Source organism: Centroberyx gerrardi, chromosome 11 (assembly GCF_048128805.1).
Source record: "Centroberyx gerrardi isolate f3 chromosome 11, fCenGer3.hap1.cur.20231027, whole genome shotgun sequence".
Lineage (NCBI taxonomy): Eukaryota > Metazoa > Chordata > Actinopteri > Beryciformes > Berycidae > Centroberyx > Centroberyx gerrardi.
The window spans coordinates 29,096,246-29,116,826 of NC_136007.1; the positions used below are offsets into that span (position 1 = coordinate 29,096,246).

The 20,581-nt window shown below is 42.7% G+C and overlaps 1 protein-coding gene across 9 annotated transcripts in view; it reads right to left on the minus strand.

Moving 5' to 3' along the window:
• gria4b (glutamate receptor, ionotropic, AMPA 4b) overlaps positions 1-20,581 on the minus strand; it is a 104,398-nt gene that overhangs the window by 16,622 nt on the left and 67,195 nt on the right. For 3 of the 9 annotated variants that reach the window (XM_078286869.1, XM_071911351.2, XM_071911349.2), the window contains exons 6-11: positions 19,544-19,702; positions 16,722-16,889; positions 15,960-16,064; positions 14,204-14,314; positions 6,211-6,417; positions 3,066-3,439 (exon numbers count right to left, since the gene is read on the minus strand). In XM_078286869.1, coding sequence (XP_078142995.1) covers positions 3,066-3,439; positions 6,211-6,417; positions 14,204-14,314; positions 15,960-16,064; positions 16,722-16,889; positions 19,544-19,702 — 1,124 coding nt within the window. Of the gene's footprint in view, positions 1-3,065; positions 3,440-6,210; positions 6,418-12,539; positions 12,573-14,203; positions 14,315-15,959; positions 16,065-16,721; positions 16,890-19,543; positions 19,703-20,581 lie in introns of those variants that run through there. The other 6 variants (XM_078286867.1, XM_078286866.1, XM_078286868.1 and 3 more) reach the window with 5 other exon arrangements.

Consider the following 20,581-nt stretch of genomic DNA (forward strand, 5'->3'; position numbering starts at 1 on the left):
ATACAAATACGTTTTCTATTGACAATGACCCTAACCTTACCCTAACCTTAACCAAAGTTGTTTTACTTGCCTAAACCTAACCTAGGTTCTAAGGTTCTAAAGGTATCTAACCTTTTCATGTGACAAACATCCAATCCGTTGTGGCGGAACGTAATCTTCACATTATTCATGTCCACAACATGTAATCTAGCGTTTCAGAGTTCGCGCTCACATCACAGCATTTTGTGAGACCATGTTGGATGGAGACAGTTTGAGTTTCCGCAGCCCAGCCGGCTCCTCATCGTAACACATGAGCGAGCGCCGCGGCCCTCGTCCCCAAATTCGTCCCATTCACCTCTGCCCTTGTCACTCCCTCCACGCCGTCTAATCTCCCCCGTGTGAGGGGATTTGCATGTCGCCCTGTCAGGGTAAACTGGAGTGGAAGAGCTCCTGAGCTCCGGGGCTCGGTGGTGATGGATTGGGAAGGGCCCCATGGGATTAGCGGTGACAGGTGGAAGGCAGCGGGGGCCACAGCCAGAGACAGCGAGGGTCGAAATGTAGACTTTTCATTCTGACGCCGACATTGTTATGTGGCTCTAAAGTCCTTATCTGCAGTACACAGGCATAGATGTGGCGGGCAGGGGTGGTGGTGGGTGGGTGGGTGGGGGTGGTCTGCGCACATGTGAAAGAAAAAGCAAGTGTATTCCTTAAATGAGTGTGCTTAATCAAAATCACAGGCCCCCTATGGCCTCTGCTATAAGTTGCTTACGTGAGGCCAGGCGCTATAATTTTCGACGGCGATCTAATGTAGTGTACCTTGGGATCCTCCATCTTGTGTGTTTCTCTGTTCTCCTCTGGTGTGGGGGGGGCTGAAAGATACAGGCTGGTTTGGTCCTCCTTTCATCTCCTACAATCTTACCAACTCTATTATATACAGTACATGATCCATAAGGGCTTAAAGCAGATAGCAGAACTACATAAAAGACTTAAAATAACTATAGGAACCACTTTAGCAGTAGCTTAAAATAACCTGAACAATCCATCTACTGGAACTTTAAAGCTCGGCAAAGCCATTCCAACGGCTGAGAAAGGCTTTACAGAAAATGAGAAACCAGTAAGAACGACAGGCTTTAACAATCTATAGGTTTTCACCATAACAGGCAGATGTGGGCAGAAAGAGTGCCGGTGTGTGATGATGGACGAGAAGCCTGATCTTTGATTCAGAAGCAAAGACGGCCAGCACTTTATGGCTGGAGAAGGACACAGCGAGACAGTAAACTGTACAAGTCCCAATTCTCCACCCTTCCGCCAAAGTACCCTTGACGACATGCTTACTGGACACCAATCCATTGGTTTTAAGCCTGAGGGATGGTGGGGCCTGGGTTTGGTTCAGTGTATTTTGGACAAAGGGGAGAGAAATAAGAGACACAGCAAAAGACAACACCTTGAGAGTGTGTTCTGACTGAATCACACAGTTTTCAGACCATGAGACGAACAGTATGCCTACAGTATTATGGTCACTAATGTATCTAGAGCTCATACAGCTAAATGCAAAGACATGAGGCACACAAGTGCACAGCCACAACTGCTGAAGCTGACAGACAATGAGACAACCTAATTCCCTTAGAAGCAGACAACACAGTATATGCAAGTCGGATAGTGAAGTACAATATGGCTGGGTAAGAAAGAGACATACATAAAAATCAATACCAGTAGCCACACACACACACACACACGCACACACACAATGCGACTGTGCACATATACACACAGCATGAGCAGCAAACACTGTAGTGCAACAGATGAGACGGTAGCTAAAATTTAGGACAAATATATTGTAAAACTTTACTTTAAAACTCTAATGACTATAATATTGAACTAATTCTACAGTCTCCATGCAATGACATGCCATTTATCATTGATATACAGTATGTGCAATAAGTCACTTGATTAATACAAATACAGTTGGTCAAGCCTAGAACGTCTATTGTTGCTGTCGGACGGAAACGTTGTATTTCCAAAATGTCAACAAAAAAAACAGCCTTGTTTTTAGCTTGGCCACCACACATTTTTGTGGTTATCCAATGAGTTTTGAAATGGTTTCATCAGCCAAATGTTCATAGGATTTTTCTCAACCCATAGAGGACCATCTAATCTGTCAATTGAAGTTAAAACATGACAATCACCAGAATTGGAGTTACAAGGTTTTCACATCACGACAGTGCTATATTTCTTCTAGAGATATATATCAATTCTATAGTCCTAGTTCAGATGCTGACTGTCAACAGCAATCCATTTCAGAGTCAATAAGGAAAGTCACACTAGGCAAGAAATAGAAAAAGCACAACAGGTCAAATTAAGTTGGTAGAACCATTTTTATGGTTTATAAGGGAGGTTTCATTAGAACACATTGGTGAATGGTGACTTATGCTGGGACACACTACACAACTAAACTGAGAAAAAATAGAGCATAAAACACTAACAACTGTCAGATTTATTTTGTGTTGCGTTGTAGAGGCGCACACTTTTGAAGACAAGTTGAATTGGGAATTTATAACCTTCCACAGTTCTAGCACCAACCCCCAAATCTTGGGGAAAAACAAGCTATCACGCTACTACCACAATTAGCCATAACAACCATGAAGGTTGAATAAGTTGCTGACTGCTGGGTTGCTATTTTTTCCTTCTCTCACATCATTGGCTATTGCTGGTCTGTGGTCAGATTTCAGTGGTTGACCAGCTCACATTACTGGAGGATGTCCAGATACAAATCATAAAAATCAAACATGTTTCAAATAATACTGATGGTCCTGACTGGATTGGGAGGCAAGAGATTATAGTCATGAACCTTCACATGTTACAAGATCAACTGTATGACCGACCAAACTATCGCTGACTTGATCTTGAAAATCAGCCGTAACACCAAATCGTGTAGTGTGTCCCCAGCCTGAGGAGAGCTACATCAGGAAGGTTTAGTTGGTCGAACTATCCTAAAGTTACCATCTCACCCAAATTACTCTTCTCCTTGGCGGAGCTCTGACTGTAGATGAAAAATGATTTGACCATACAGGGGAAGTGTGCCTTACCTGGGCGAGATGTCGCAGCCCTGTTGCATGAAGGCGCCCAGGGAGAACCAGAGGGAGTTGAAGATGCCGAACTCATTGGGGGGCTGGTCGCTTGGCGGACCGTCGGTGCCCTCTTCGGGCTCCTCGGTGTGCCACTCGTACGGGCTGAAGCGGCTGACCAGGAAGAGCACCACGCTCACGCCGATGTAGGCAAACACGATGCACATCCAGATCTCGTAGGCCAGCGGGTCCAGGAAGGAGAACACCCCGGGTTTGGATTTTTGGGGCTTCTTGATCATGATGGAAATGCCCAGCGACATGAAGGGCTTGGAGAAGTCGATCACCTCCTCCCGGACCAACGTGATAGTCAATGGGGCCACAGCGATTTCCGCTTTCTGTGGAGGTGATTGGGATATAATTTGATTAGCCGTCTAACTGAGATGCGGACTGACTAATCCAACAGACCATGTGGACTAGGGGATTTCTTTCAGTTGTTAGAACGGATCCCAAAACAGCCTGCAGCCTATCGCGCAACTACTGTAAACCTAAACCCAAATGACGACATATAATTTGAGTTCAACAGTTTGACTAAACCAAACAAATGCAAAGGACAGATCATCTCTCTGAGCTGGGCCGTACCCACACAGTGTCCCAACATTACTTATTCAGAGATAGAACATTCCTAAAGCCAATAAGCCAGCCAGCCACCAGAAAACAAAAGAACAACAATCACTCCTGCTCTGCTCTCCTCAGCCCAAGTCATTTCAACTGGATTTCTCCCTTGACTGAACACATCTCAGAGCGATCAAGTTTAGACAGAGAGACTGAATACATCGCAGAGTGATCAAGTTAAGACAGAGAGAAAAAGAAAAGAAATGAAAAAAAAAAAGAAAAATCCCCAAACCTTCTCTAACACTGAGCGGCTTAGCTCAAAGTCTGGGGAAATCAGAGGGGAGGATAAAATAATGTGTCAGAGAAATATGCTTACAACACAAGAAGGCCAAAATGGGATAGAGCCACCTCTGAGGTCTGCAGCGGAGAAAAGTGCATATTGCCTTCCCACAAATCCACAAAACAGATTATAGTTAGTGACTTAGCAACACTTCTGACCTTGTCTGGCTGGCTTGGGAGCAAAGGGCTTAATCTCAGCAAGAAATTAAAGTTTCATTACGGCCGGCTGACACTTAAGGAGGGAGAGGAAAAAAAAACACAGAGGAGAGGAAAAGAAAATGGAAGAGATTTAAGTTCTTTCATCCTCAGCAAAATGCACTAAGATGACAGTCTGAGTGCATTTACTGTGTGTTAAAATACATGGCGGGTTAAAAGGAAGGAGAGCTCTCGCAGTTGTGCGGGGGCTTTTCATGGAGCGCCTGAGGAAATGAATGGGCTCTAAGCAAAAGTCTTAGAAGAGAAAGTGCTGACAGCTAGCATGTCCTCAGCTCTCTGCATGCTCCCGTGGACGCTGTAGAAAAACCTGCATGCTCCCCATGGCCTCAATCACATACTGTACAGTACAGTGCTGGGTATACACACTGGTGCAGCACGGTATGTATTTTGAAACACACACCCACACACACATTCTTGTATTGCTATACTTGTGGGGACCTTCCATTGACTACGTTCATTCCCTAACTGTGACCCTCACCACTACAATACAATGCCTAACCTGAGCCCTTACCCTAGCCCAGTGGTTCTCAAAGTGGGGTCCGGGGACCACCAGAGGTCCTTGAAGGGGGTTCCAGGGGGTCCCCAGCAAATTGATGAATTATTAAATTCACCATTATTTCATTTACAAGAACTTAACACAAATAGAGAATGCAGAGGAATGACTATTTTGATCATAGTTTCACTGTTATCTCTCTACCTACAATACAGATACTCATACAAAATCATATTTAACAATAAAAATGTTCTCAATTTGGGTCCAAGAGAACATCTCTCATCAAATGGGGGTCCGTGGCCCTAATGTGTACTAAATTAGGGGTCCTTGATATGAAAAAAGTTGAGAATCACTGCCCTAGCCTATACTTAATGCTAATTCTAACCTTAAACCTAATCTCAAGTCTTAATCCTTAACCAGTCCATCCTTGTAGAAGTGAGTACTAGCCAAAATGTCCTCACTTTGGAGCATTCTCATCTTTCTATCCTTGTGCACATATTTGGTCCTCATAAGGACAGAAGTGCAAGAACACACACACACACACACACACACACACACCTCTTTTTCTTCTCTTTGATGTCCTCTCTGCCTCTGAAATCCCAACATTCCCTCATATGAGTGTTCACATCCACTTTCATCCCACAGCAAGGTCAGCTGCAGAAAGACGCTTCACCCCCAAATCGCTACCTCAAAGATTCTTTAACAAGCTCGACACCTCTACTTCTACTCTTTAACCCCTCAGCTCTAACTCTAATCGCCCTCTTCCTGCTAGCATTAGCACCATCAGAAAAGAACACTAGCCCGTTTACAAATAGCTTTCAGACGGGCTTTAATTATCTACACAGTGCAACACATAGGAGCAGTTTCCCAGACAGAGATTCTGTCTAACTCTACAGACTAAGACATGCTGTCCAGAGGCTTCTTATCCAGCAAAACCTTCCAATATCTACACATAACAGGACTTATACATTATAACATGCACTCTGGAATCCATTTGGCTTAAGTTATTTCCATTCAGGAATTTGACATTGACATTTCAATAAGTAGGAAGACACTATTTTTATTACTTACCAAAATGGGTGTGAGAGAGCTCTGGACTTTTTAAATGGTCATCAGGATATGAAATGTGGAATATGTGGGTCAAATAGCTCCATTTCTCGTTGGCTACAGTTTGAATGAAATAAATCATCTTTGATAAAAAAAGAAAAAAAAAAAGCAATTTCTGGCTATCATAATGTTTTAGGAAGCTATTTCTCTTTCAAAGCCCAAGGTGCCACACCAATTTATCCTGTTTTGAATGTATTAACGGATTAGAAGAAGTCACAGTATTGTCTATAATTACCGTCATGTATGATCATACTGACAGCATGAAATTACAGTTTGAATGAAATGAATCAGCTTAGATGAAAAGCTCATTTCTGTTCAGAATAGTGCTTTAGGGAGCTGACAACCTACTTCCTATCACTCAAAGAGACCCCCCCTCCCAAAACCAGCAGAGTTTCTTACCCCGTACACCAGCTCCCCAACCATGCCGTTCCAGATCTTTGTCTCTGGGTCCCTGGCGCCGTACTTCCCATCGGGGACGATGGAGATCTTGTACTTGATGCCGATGTGTTTGGCGATCTCCGAGGCGAGGTCCACACAGTAGCCCTCGTACTGGTCGTTGCCCTCGTACAGCTCCCAGTTCTTCTTGAGCATCACATAGGGACCCTCCTACACAAGGGACCATAACCAGGGAACCACACCGTCAGACAGACAGACAGACAAGACTAGGAGACTAGTGGACTCACGCAATGGTTCATTAACTCACCGACAGACAACAGAACAACACACAGGCACTTGTGCTCACCAGGGTTGAGGTCAATTCAATTTCGTTATGGTCCGTAAAGGGAGTGGGTTTTCTTTAAAGTCCAAAATGACAAAGATTTTGCTCTGTCATAAACCCATGAATAACAGTCATTTTAAAGCTGCACCAGGCAGGATTTTTATTGAAATATACACTCCTCTCATCAGCCCAAATCATAAAGTGGGGCTGCAACAGAGAAGAGCATTCTATTCCCCCTAATTGAGACACTGCAGATTCATCCTATTTGCCCAAATTACATTCTGGTGTCGGGTAATACAAAACTGTAGCTTAAACAACACTAAGCAAGCACACTGTCCAGAGAAAGCTGGACTAATAACAATGGCTGAAACTCTTCACCAGAAAATATCATGAATTCTGGGTAATGAAATCCTTCAAACTTTCAAAAATTCACACAGTTTTCTCTTACTGCCACTTGGGCAATGTTGCCTAGTGCAGCTTTAAATTGATCGACTTTGAATTGATTTAGCCCCAACCCTGACACTGCTGGGAGATGCTGTTTTTTGGTGGAGATAATGTTGTGTTGTACAGCACAGCAGAAAGTAATGCAAATGTAATCACAATAACAATGTTATACTGTATATATACACACAAAGACTGGACATAGGGCAGGCAATCAAATAGAACATCAATGTGTTCAATGTGGATGAATGATACACAGACTAAAAGAGAAGGAAGGAAAGAGTGACTGAGTAGAGGCAGAGAGAAATGTGAGTGAGAAATGGACTGTAGTCAAAGTGAATGACTTAATAACTAAAACAAACCTGACTCGACTTAACACTTTTCATAATAAGGGGTGGCAAGATCTGTCAACTCCATGACTGATGGCAGACAATCGATCATTGGATCTGCCGTTGCTAAGAAAATGAATCTAAATGAAAAACTCCCTTGGCCTCTGCGCTCATATTTCCAAGCAAATTACTTTTGTTGTGCAAGGCAGCCCATTGCATATTGAGAGAGAGAGCAATTTATTCTTAAGATGTGTTTGCTTGACATTGCCCCGGGCCAAAGCAAGGTAAACCAAAGACTACGCAGCAGGGGAGGGAATGCAAATGCGTGGCTGAGCCTACGGCAGCACAAAATGCTACTGTGCAAAATAAATGGTACATTTGAAGAGTTTCATTCCAAAGTGAGACGTTCACAATTTGAAATAATTAGGTGACACCTACTCTGCAAAACGATTGGTGGCAATTAAATTAAAATAAATTGAGATTGAATTGAAATTGAGGCTTTTATAAAGAATAGTGGGTAACCTCATATAGTCTCAGTAACACTTTACTTGAAGTGCACTATGATGCATTACAAGAAGATTATAATCCCATTAGAAGCATAGATAAACTTTTCTTACCATGTAATCATCATACAAAGATAAAATTACATTCTGTTTATATCATGTCATTAACTATACAGTTACCTACTTACAGTTGAACATATCATGCTTATAATAATTACACAATGTGCTTATAATGCACTTATGATGCGTTATGAGCACCACCTTTTCTCATACTGACTCTTCTCTACTTCATCTACTAATTTTGATGGATACGGAACATTTTAGAAATGAACTCTTCATTTACAGATTGATACGACTCCTGGCAGATGTTTTTGTGAGTTTCTTTCAGATGTAAATCAGGTGAAATGTAGTCCTATCCATATGATTTATAATATAGCCGTGCTGGCGGCTGAGGGAATGGAGGAAATGGCAGTGATAAAGGATGCAGTCGGTGTTTCTGGCATGAAGAAAGCAGCAGACTTTCAGAGGTCTTCACACCAAGCCCAGCATGGCTGACAGGTTGGTCAATAATCACAACCAACCTGCTTCACTCAGTGGCTAATGAGACTAATTAGACATGCCATCACACACACACACACACACACACACACACACACACACACACACACACGCACACACTCCTGAGTACACTTGATATCACAAATGCATACATATATGTACATGTGGGTACAAGCGGGCATACACAAACACACACACACACACTTCACATTAATGATGGAATGGTTCGACTGTGCTGTGTAAAATCTATTTGTTTGTTTTGTGTGTGTGCGTGTGTGTGTGTGTGTGTGTGTGTGTTTTATGTGCATTGTGAGAGATAAACAATTTGTGTCAAACAGTCGGTTTGGAGTATGAATAGTAATAAGCATCAAATTGATGGGCCATATTTACGATAACTTGACAACAAAAACAACAATTCATGAAATATTCCCCATCTCTCTCTCTCTCTCTCTCTCTCACACACACACACACACACACACACAGTAATGTCTTCTCACTAAGCAACTCATTTATGTATCTCAGTCATCACTTGCCACTTCCAGCACAAATAAGATTTTTATTTATTTTTTTACGTTCAGAGAGGGAACACATTTAAAACACAAGTAGAAAAAAGCTATTTGACAAAGTCCAATGTGCTTTTCTTAGATGAAGTGCATTCAACTGGACATCACAGCCCTGTCCTGGGTATAACATCACCATGGTGCTTTAATGAATGCCAACAATATTATAGCCATGCCTCAACCCTCACACACCTGCAGTACTGACTGTCTGAAAACTGAAAACAACTCAAATCTAAATCTAAAAGTGCTTGTGACATTTATTTCTCACCTCATCCTATGCATCAATAAGTTGTATGCAGTATGAAATGCAATTAAAGAATAGCATGTGAATGTATGTGTGACAAAACAAAATGTATTTAACCATTAGTCTCACCATGAATAATTTTTCTACATGACCATAGATAGAATGAGGTACAGATTATACAGAAAAGTCAAACTTTTTTCTTTTTTTTTTTTTGCAATGAATCATCATCAATGTTCTGTTTGTTTTGTTCTTTAATCAATAATGTTTGAACATCCATGGATCAGTTGAGTGCGTTTGCACTGCATTGTGGGTATCCTACTGGTCTCTCCTCAAACTCCTGAGTTTTTGCCCGCCCCAGAACTCCCTTAACAAAGACTGTACAAACACATCATTATAGTAGCACCTCTTACAGGCGTCTATACCCTCTGGCAGATCGATAGTGCAGCTTGGCCTAACACCCAGTGAAGTGCCATGGAAAGCCTTGGTGAGTTCAAAGCCAAGAAACGCTTCATCAAAGCTTTTAAACCCTTGTCCTGTCTACAAGCCTACAGTCAAACCTTGTCTCTGTCTATAGAGGTTTTGCAGTTGCTACACAAATCTCCCACTAACTATGGCTGGCGCCATCATGCAGGTCCATTGGCTGTGCACAAATAATGTCAAAATATATAACGACTAGGCTAGCTATCTGAAAAAACATACTAGCTATATATATTATATCCAGAAAAAGAAAGAATAGTGGTGTTGTGTGTGCAGGTCTATTCATTAACATTATAAGTAAAAGTGAATCGTCTGATAAAATAGATTTGTTTGCACTAGTCTCTACTCCGAAACACGCATTGTTAGCTAGCTAACTAGCCAGTAGGCTAATTTAGCAAAGCAACTGATATTAATGTTAACAGGCAACTACTAGCTGCTAGCCAGGTAACATTCTCAGATGTGTTAACAACACAGTGATAGCTAGATGACCAGACACTATAGTCAGCAAGCTAACAATCTAACATTATCTAAACACAAAATCGATTGTGTATCAGTGATGAACTGATCAGTTCCAAATCAAAAACAGCACAGAAATTAACCATGTCTATGCAGTTCTGTTGGTAAAATCTTTTTCTCTCGCCTATCAAGCCTGGCTATGCAGCAGGCCCACCTTATTTATATATAACCCTAGTGTTGATACTGTGTCAGGAGAAGACAACACGGAAATATGAAGAGTAGTAGCCTACATAGCAGACGATGCTAATGCATCACAGAAACCAACAACTGACCCATGGATTTTAAATAGACTGTAAAAAATGACAAGCATGGCAAGGGATTTTATTTTGTATCCACACTTATCAGCCTTATTTTTGAATGTTTAAGTCAAATTTTCTCACTGCACTGGCAAATAATTTTGATCATTTCAATGAATTTCACTTGATTAATGCCAATATAACTTCATGAAACAAGGAAAGAAACAAAGATTTTTTTTTTTTTAATTATTTTGTCTCCATCTTTGTTGCTAAAGCTCCTTGCTGTGGTGTTTCTGCACTGCACTTCCCACAGATCACCTGTCAATCAAACAGTGTGTCCAGTACTGTAATGTCTGTTTCATTGAATTTTCTGTTGATACAGTTTGAGTTTCTCTTTTCTCTGTCTGTTCAGCCATGGTGGCTATCACTGCTCATGCTAACTACCCAGTTCTTCTTCTGTTGATTCCAAACAAACCAAAAATGTAAAACGCATCACTTCCTGTGCACCAGAGGATTTTCCCAGGAACGATCTACCAGACACCAGGTGTTTAGAACAGCAAATGGAAAAGCTTTCATTAACTGGCTCTAGGTTGAATCATTATTGTGTTATATCAATCAGATAGAGAGGAGCAAAACATACATTTATTTCTATTAAAATGTCACTTACCCTATCCTGAAAAAAAGTTACATTTACTGAAATTAGCAAAATTATTTGATTAAAAATACCCTGAAAGCAGGTTGATAAATCTGGGTACAAAATAAAATCCCTTGATTCCCATGATTCCCATGATTGTCATTCTTTGCAGGGTAGGAGATGATACTTTAACACAACAACCAAAGCATCAATGCAATGTACAAAACAGTTGACTTTTCTGCCATAATCTGTACTTCTTTAAATAGCAGCTCATCAGAAAGAATTGTGTATTTATGTAAAACAGGCGCCACCTGCGTCCTCTAGCCTTACAACAAACTGAGGCCATGATACATATGTAAAGTAAGAGAAAATAAGGAGAAAATGACCCAAGAAGCACACACACACACTAGAATACAAATAACACAAAGCTCCTAACTGTGTGAATCCGTTTCATCTCCGTTCTAGTTTGATGTGCACAACAAGAACGGCATTTTCTTCTTTCTCTTCTACTTTTACACCTGGGGGAATTACCCTGTGTTTTTTTTTTAATTTCTTACATTAAAACTGCCCTTCACAGAGTAAAAGGTGTGTATCATGTATGGCTATGGACTTTAAACCTATCCTATGCCTCGTGGGAGCTTAGACTAAGATGCAGAGGGTCATATAATACTGGGGGCACTTCATTAGATTTACGGTAAACAAACCTTACTATCAAGAACTCGTCAAACCCAACATTAGAAGCGGGAGCGAAAAGGCAGCCGTCACGCTTTAACTATAATATCATGCTCAATAAAAGCGTGATGGATATGAACTGGGATGATTATGAGAGCATTAGTCTTTCTAAGCTGTTTTAGAGCTTACAGGAAGCCTTCTGAGTGTGTAATATACTGCAGAGCAGGTAGTGGGAGAGAGTGGGAGAAAGCGACTGACAGATTCAGAGCAAACAGGAATTCAGTTAGAAACATTCAAGTATTGGCTCACTTTTCAGTTCCGTGTCCGTAGGTTTTTGCACGGACTACAAATTCAAACCATGATGGGGATTCGAACTTTGATGGGTCACATACAAGTACACTGGGTGTAATAATGCAATGACACACACACACACACACACACACACGCACACACACACACACACACACACACACACACACACACACACACACACAAATGGGTGTAGTGCGACCTTGTTTATGCTAGTAAATAAAGACACTGTGCTGTTAGGAGTGCGGGACCCATTTTTGCCCCAATAGGTGTCCATCCACAAGCAACGTCCTTAAATAAAGACAGTGCTTTTTTTCTCCTCCATTTGTATTTCATTTTCCTCTTGAGGGGGCTCCATTATGGCTCTGAGCGGCTCCGTTTCTTGTTCACTTTCCTGAATAGGGTGTCCATTAAAATAGCTGTCGTGTCTCTCCTCTCGCCCAGTGTCTTTAGGGCTTCATTTTGGCTCGGGGCTGTGTCCATCACTCTCCCATTAAGGGCTTTCATATCCTGCTCGCGTCCAACTGGGGCTCAGTTTCTTAAAATGGGGTTCCTCATCAGGGGCTGAAAAGAGGGAGGATTGTGCTGAGCTATGACTCTCCATTCCCCACCTCCTTCCCTCCTCCACTCAGTCTCTACGGTCAGGATCTGGCTGCTTTACTCTAGACAGCCAGAGACACCCTTACAGTCATATTTCCCCATTCACAAGGCCCATCATGTCTTTGTCATGTGTACGAACTACTTTCGTTTGCTTTTTGGAGCTGTATGACTGTAATTTTTGAGATGTTTATCGGTGCAATAAAAGGAAAACCTAAGTAACGGCAGCCGGTTTTGGAGTTGTGTGACAGGTTTATGAGATGTTTATTGGCGCAATAAAAAGAAAACCTAAGTAACGGCAGCCGGTTATGGAGCCGTGTGGCTGTTTCTTGAGATGCTTATCGGGGCAATAAAAAGAAAACGTCAGTTTCTTTAACAGTTTCTATGCTGATAATGTCCATAGCAACAAAGCGCATGTGATGCCTGAACTCTGGTCAGTCACAGTCACAGTAATGTATTGAATACTGAGCAATGCATGGGGATATGAGCTCTAACTTGCAGTCTTCAGCCTAGTAGTATTAGCCCAGTCTAGCCATGATGGTTGACTGGCAGGTGTAAAATTTAAGGAAAAATCCACCCTTAGATACACTGTTAGATACCATCAATTTGTGATGTTCAGTGCATTCTGCTACTCTGTGATGAAATGTTTTCTCTCAACCTTTCCTACATCTCCCAGAATGCCTTTCAACACCCATCAGAGAAGGGGCGTGAACTTGTTGCTTTCAACCAAAGATGGTCGTACGGGCGTATAAATCTAGCTAGCTAGCCAACTAGTTTGTGAACATTGGGGTGTGTCTAAGGCTGTGGCCACGCCCCTTACTCACAACACAGCATGTCTTGTAGCTGCATTGCATTCTGGTCTATTTTAGGCTACTGTTGGTGGAGAAATTGGTCTCTCTGCCTCTTCTACGATGCATTTCTCCCTGTATGACTGTTAAATGTCAGTGCGAAATGGTGATTCAAGAAAGAAGCCCTCGCTCTTTGATTCTGAGACCCCAAAAGCTGACATTTACCGTTAATGTTTTAGATCGCTGAAACATTTTTCTGCTGTCAAACTCCATTATAACTGTGCTGGAAATATCTGGACGTGATGTGACGTTGTCTACATCTGGCCAGTTAACCGCAGGAATAAGAAAAATACACCGCCAAACAACAAAATGGGCCCAGAAAAGAAAGGTACATCACTAATACTTGTTCTAACAGTGTTCTAGGGTGGATTTTTCCTTTAAGTAAATATAGGGAGGACTGTAGCTGATACTTGTTAAACAGCTAAGGCAGTTTACAAGAGGAATGGGCATTTACTTCACTTGAAATGTTTTTAGTGGACACCTCCATCACCATACCTTTAATGTCAGGATGCCACATGTGGGCTCTGTGAATGTGGGTTTTTATGATGTGTTTGGAGTTGGATGTATGATGTATGAGCCACTGAACCTCTGGCTCTTGAGTCTGTATATCCTTGAGGTATTATGTAGTTGCCAACAGCTAAAGCACTAGATAAACTCTCTTGGAAGCACCCGGAAATGCAAAATGCTATGTTCGTGTGTGTGTGTGTGTGTGTGTGTGTGTGTGTGAGCGAGTGTGTGCTGGTCTCTTACCATTATGGTAGTCACTACAACAGTCCGGTTCTCCATGCCAGAAGTGTCATTGGGAAGCAGGGGCGAGTCCTGGATCAGCACCAGTTTGTCTGCATCATTCCAGTAGCCGATCTGGAGGGAAAGGGCCAGTGTAAGTCATATTTTATTAAAAATACTTTTACTAAAAATCTGATCTAGTCCAGTCAGTGTTGACCACCTCTGATATGATGGATATAATGCAGTTTGATTGATTATATATTTATTGTAGATTTGATGAATACAACACTGGTTGTATTCCACACAAGTATGTATGAATGAATTATAATTATTATTATTTTTGGTTTCAATGGAGAGTTTTTGTGTCCCATGGTCTAATTGCTGCCTCAGAGACTTTTCCACCCTGACAAGAACAAACCTCACACTGAATACTTGTAATAATTTGGAATTTATTTGGCATAAAAATGGTCAAATCTAAAGATACTGAATATCAACTATCAGCTACCATGTTCACGTCATATCAGAAGAATTGGATGGTATCTTGTTGCCATTACTTGGAAGTGTTTACATGTTTAACTTGTACATCCACATCCAAGATGGCGGTTGCAAGGTCAAATTGTTCCTTCATGTTGCCATAAGGTATTATACTTTCAACCAATACTACTATATTCTTCTAAAAGACCCTGAGGGACAAAGGAAACTGACATCAGTGGATCCGCTGCCTGTGTTGACGCAATTCGTGACGCCAAGTGGGAGAAAAATTCCCACATATGCTACTTGTAATTACCACTAGGAGGCCAACGTGAACGGTTTTTCAGTCGGCAGCTCGTAAATCAGATATGACGTGAAGGCGGCATCAGCATCATCAATCCAAGAAAATATTCAGAGGACGAAGATGCTAATCAGAGAGGAACCTCAGAGTTGGATGATACTGACCCGCTAATGTCTGATTTTTAATAAAAGGCCGGTATCGTCAAACCGATTTATCGTCAAACTGATATATTGGTCTAACTTTAGCCGTTAAAGCACTATAAGTATATAGCATTGACAGCAACCATAAGTCAGTGAGGATGGAAATGCGGAGCGAGCCAGCTGGCTGCTGGTTGGCTGTTGGTGGGAAGCCAGAAGGAACGAAGAGTTGTGAGTGGCCGATACCTCTTCTGCGCCGGGGCTTCAGGAAGATTGACGATGGTAGGGAATGTGGGGGAGAGGTTGAAATACACACACACACGCACACACACACACACACACCCTGTCCTGACAGGACCCTTGCTGTGTGCGGGAAGACAGGGCAAAGCAGCTTTCTGATTGATGGGAACTCCTCCCTGCTTCTTTGCGACCCCACCGCGCTCCCGCCGCTCCACCTCGACGACTCTATTTCATCCCATTCTCTCTCCATCACTCTCACTCGGCTTGCTGCAAGCGCTCTCTTTCTCTTTTTCCCATTTTCCCTGAAATTTCCTCTCGCTTTCCTTCAGACATTCTCTCTCTCATAACAGAAGGAGGGATGTTTGCTGAGACTGAAGCTCTTCACAACCTACTTATGATAATAGGAAAACGCCACAACACGCATATTCATCATCTCTACTTGACAAGACACACAGAGCAAACAGCAGTGCACACATCTCCTCTGAATATTACTCCCGACCATATATTGGCATAATGTATTTCTCACTGTTGAAAAAAAACTGTTAAAACATATTAAAAAAAGCATTGATAAAACTGCCATTCACAGATGTTCACTGTTTACAGAAATCAAAGCAGTGTGGTGTAGTCTTACCCGTCTGGGTCCATTATTCTTCAGTTCAAACACGTCCATAGTGTAGTTGACCCTGCGGCCATAGTGGTCAAACTGGACATTACCTGTCAATCCCTGCAGCCGGACCTGGACACAGGAGGAACACAGGCAAATAACTACATAACACAGCCAGCAACCAGTCAGGCAGTATTCATTTACTGTACTGAAGGGCTGAAAGAGGACAAACGGACTATATCCAAGTCCAGTCGAGTCAAATTTATACTGTATATGGGGTTTCTAAGGGCTAATTTGGGTCAGTTGTACAGATGATCTTGTAGTGTGTGAGGGTTCAGGACTTTAATCTCTGGCTTCTGGACATCATGACTATTATCTCAAACATTTAGATTTTTATGACTCAAGTCTAAGTCTTGATATCTTCCTGTACTGAGCTGGTCAGCCAATCAAATCTGAACAGAATAGCCAATAAGAGAAGGAAAAAGTACAGGAAGTGTGGAAAGAAAAATGCTCCACCTCCATGTTTGTTTTGGTTGGTTTAGTAGTAGCGCAAGAGTTCATGCAGGGTTGGGGGAATGCATGGTGGAGGAATATGGGGAAGTTGTGAAGTGTGTGTTCCCCAAATCCAAGTGAATGCACCTCGTAAAATGTAAAAAAATCTGCAAATCTCAGTCGTTCTGCAATCCTTTTACGGTCTGTTAAGTCTTGTAGTGTGTCCCCAGCATCTCTTTTCCATTTCTCTTCTGTCCCCCCTCTCTCCTCCCCCGATTTCCTTCTGCCGCCTCTCACCTGTTTGAGGGTGCGCTCCATATCGATGCCCTGGTTCCATGGGGCGGCGGGGTTGGCCAGACAGTCCCCGGCGTTGCCCCGTCTGGAGATGTCCACCTTCTGCCTGCGCAGGTTCCTGAAGGCCTCGGCCATCACCATCACCCCGTCATACGTCAGTGCCGAGGTATACTGAGGGATGGGGAGGGCGGTTAGTGTGTGTGGGTGTAAAACATTGGCTTGTGTACAGATTTCTTAGACTACTTTCAAGCTTCTCTAACCTCCAACGCCCTCTCATTCCTGTCTCTTCTGTCTATCCTCTATTTAATCCCATTTTCTCTTCTCCCTCCCTCTCTCTCTCTCCTCTCCCCTTCATCTGAATTACATTTTAGGCATTTCCTGACGTCCTTATCCAGACATGGCTTATCCTCGACATCCTTGAGGGTCTTGCTCAAGGGCACGTTGGCTGTTGCAGGGTTGGACCGTGTCAATGTACAGTTACAGTCTCTCTAACCTTGAGGCCGCCCTGCTGTCCTGTCGGTTTTAGGTGTACACAACGCCGGGGCACAGACAGTGGAAAAAGGTATGAGGCCAATTAAACGCTGATTTAGCCGGACAGGCAAAGTGCTCTGCAATATTTGCCGGCTAGATCTCCTTAAATACGATCTGGACTGCGTACGGCTTCCTCTGAGAGCCCGCTGGGTTTCCGCAGGGCCAAACAACACGCCATAATGGCCTTCTTGTTACGGAGAGGCAGCGTTTTCCCTCTGCTCATTATTTTCTGCGAATGCAAAAGCAGAGAGAGAGAGAGAGAGAGAAAGCGTATTCCCCTCAGTCTAAGCCTCCCAATTTCCCTTAATCTATCTTTGACCTGAACACTTCGTACAGCCTCAGATGATCTCCATCTGCAAAATCTGTCTCTCCCACATGAACCATACGTTTCCCCAAAACCCACCTCTGGCGGAGGGCAAAACCTAATAGACTGAACGACAGAAAGGCAGCAAGATGGAGAGTGAGAGAAAAGAAGGGGAAAAGGCAAGTGTGTAGTCCAACCGAGTGGCAGCCTGGCATTAATTATCCCGACTAGCAGGAGTTCATTAAGTTCCCCTCCGGCCGCGGGTGAATCCTATTCATTAGCCCACTGCTCACTGCGTCATTACGGCTCTCTATGGGAGCTGCTGCAGACTGCCCCTGTTGCGCTTTGACAAGCTGCCCACTATAACATAGACACACACACATCGGTGGTGGGGGGTAAACTAACTTATCACCCGGCTCCTGAAGTGCCGGCCTTACCACTTTAGGCGCTAAGCTGGCAGGGACATGGACTTGGAGAGGGTGCAATGGATGGACTGTAAAGGATGATTCTTTGCATGGAGCTTCAGCCCAATGCGCCAGTCAGAAGGCATGTGACTATTTACTTTAGTTATTAAGAGTAGTAGGCTAAGCAATGCGCATAGCACCCTTCGGTTAGCAGCTTGGTTTAATAGGCTAGATGTGAACGTGGTTGTAGAAAGCAGCCACAGTGCAACCACACTTTACCAATTAAAGTTGCTGCACCATGCAAGATTTTTAAGAAAAACCCTATCTAATAAGCCTAAATCTTTTAGTGGGACTACAACAGAGACGAGTGTCTCATCCTAACTAATTGAGATGCTATAGATGCCATAGATTTGCATGTGTTGGCTATGGACACTGGTAGGAAATCCAAAAGCGTCTCCTAAACAGCAGTGAGCGAGCGCTCCGTCCAGAGAAAACTGGACTCACCAACCATGGCTGAACCTCTTCACCGCCTGCACCCCCACGAGACACTAAGAAGAGGACATTTAGGTCCGAGGAGTACGCTTACTTGCCGTCATGGACTCAAGAAAGACCCACACTGGATGAATAAATCAAGTGCATGAATGAATGTACACACTACATTTCCTCAGAGCTCCTGCAGTAGCTTGCTGCTGTCAAACATGGCAGCAGTCTCTCACTGGGTCGCTGCTTGCTAATGCCTGGGCCTTTTTAACACAAGGCATTATCTTTGCTGTGTTTTTTTTTTAGGTAGATAAACGTACCAGCAAAAAGGCCCAACTCACTCCTGGTGGTTAATATATAAGACGAGTTGACTGTGACTTAGACTATGGAGAAACTTAGTGGGGAGCAGAGTAATTTAGTCAGAATGGATTTCCAGTCAAGGGAGCAATTTATCAAGAAATAGAGTGGGGAAACGCATGCACGCACGCACACACACACACACACACACACACACACACACACACCACCTCCTTGTCTCACACCGTTTCCACTCCACTGCATCTGGTTTTTAAAATAGAAATCCTTGTTGGACACAGATATTTGCTGGGGGTGGGGGGTGAGGTTTGGTGACCACCATAGCGTGATGCCTTCTTGCCCCAGTGCCATCTCCAATCTGTGTGGCTCAAGAAACCTCAAAGTGGGTCAGTCTGTCACATTGCTGGATATGACAGCGCTGGATGGAGCGGAGCAGACTGCTGACGACGACGCCTGTTTGCATATTTTCATATTGTACATTTAGTTTTTAGTGTATTTCAATATGCTCTACTGCTTTGCAGACCTTGTAAACATGCTGTAATACATTTTCATACTTTTCATTCACGTATTTCTATTTGCTACATTCTAGTGCTGCAATTGTCAGTTGTGTTATGTTTGCTTCCCCTTAATGTATTTGCTTCTTTCTTATTTATATTCTCTTTCTTTACTATTTTTCTGTAGGAACAACCCAATTTCCCCTTTCCCCATGTTTCTCCCTATCTTATCTAATACATACACACACACTGATTATGATGATGATGATGATGATGATGATGATGAAGGAGGTGTACCTTGGGCGGGGCGTCGGAGCCCGGGTACTCCCTCTGATCCAGCTTGTTCCAGCGCTGCATCAGTTTGATGACCATGGGGTTGCTGAAGTCGACCAGCTGGAAGCCGGTCACGTTGGCCCCGCCGTGCATGAAGCGCTCAAGGTTGATGTCCTTAAAACCCTTGGGGATAACAAAAGGGGAATGAGAGGACACCGGGACAACGGGGGGTGAGTGATTATGGATTGAGTTCAGAGAGGGCAGAGAGAAACGAGTAGCGAGAGATGGAGTAAAAAAAATAATTAGGTGGAAGGGGAAAGGCAGAGGGAGTGACGACAAGTACCATGATGGCACAAATACTGTGACTGTGTTTCCAACTATTGAGCAAATTTTGAGCAAACTTTTGAAGTAAAACATGCATTCATTAGAAAAATGGAAAGCGTCTTTCGTCTTTTTACATTTTTATTTAACAAATGCGATTCCATCACTATTCATCTCATAATGTCTTTAGCGAAGAAAACAAATCTGCCTCATGAGTGTGAAAAGATTTCTGCAATATTGAGGAAATGTTGTCAAAATGTGACCTTTCCATTCATTATTTCTAATTTGATACATCATAATTTGCACAAAATTGGATGAAAACCCAGCAACTGAGAGAAAAGTCGTAAAAGTCGAAAACCAAATCACAGAACATTCATCTTGCAAACTCTGCCTGATCTTTCCTTGTCTTTTTCAGCCAGAGTGAGCCCACAGTCAGGGTTAGATGGACATATCGGTATTGAAGCATGCAAGCAAGTTTCTGTACAAAAACACAATCTATTCTCTAGCCATATTCCAAGGGATTTGTATGATTGTAAAAATTCAACTTAGTTGCCAAGATGGTGTCATCAGCATAAAATGGACATTACTGTGCTGCATTGGAAAAACACTATCATTATGCTTGCTAAGGTCCAGCATCTCCATGTGCTGATGTATCAAAGAGCCTGTAGTATTTTCATTAGGTCCTTGTTAAACTGCCACATTGGAATACTAATTGGAATAATACAACATTAGTTGTGTACA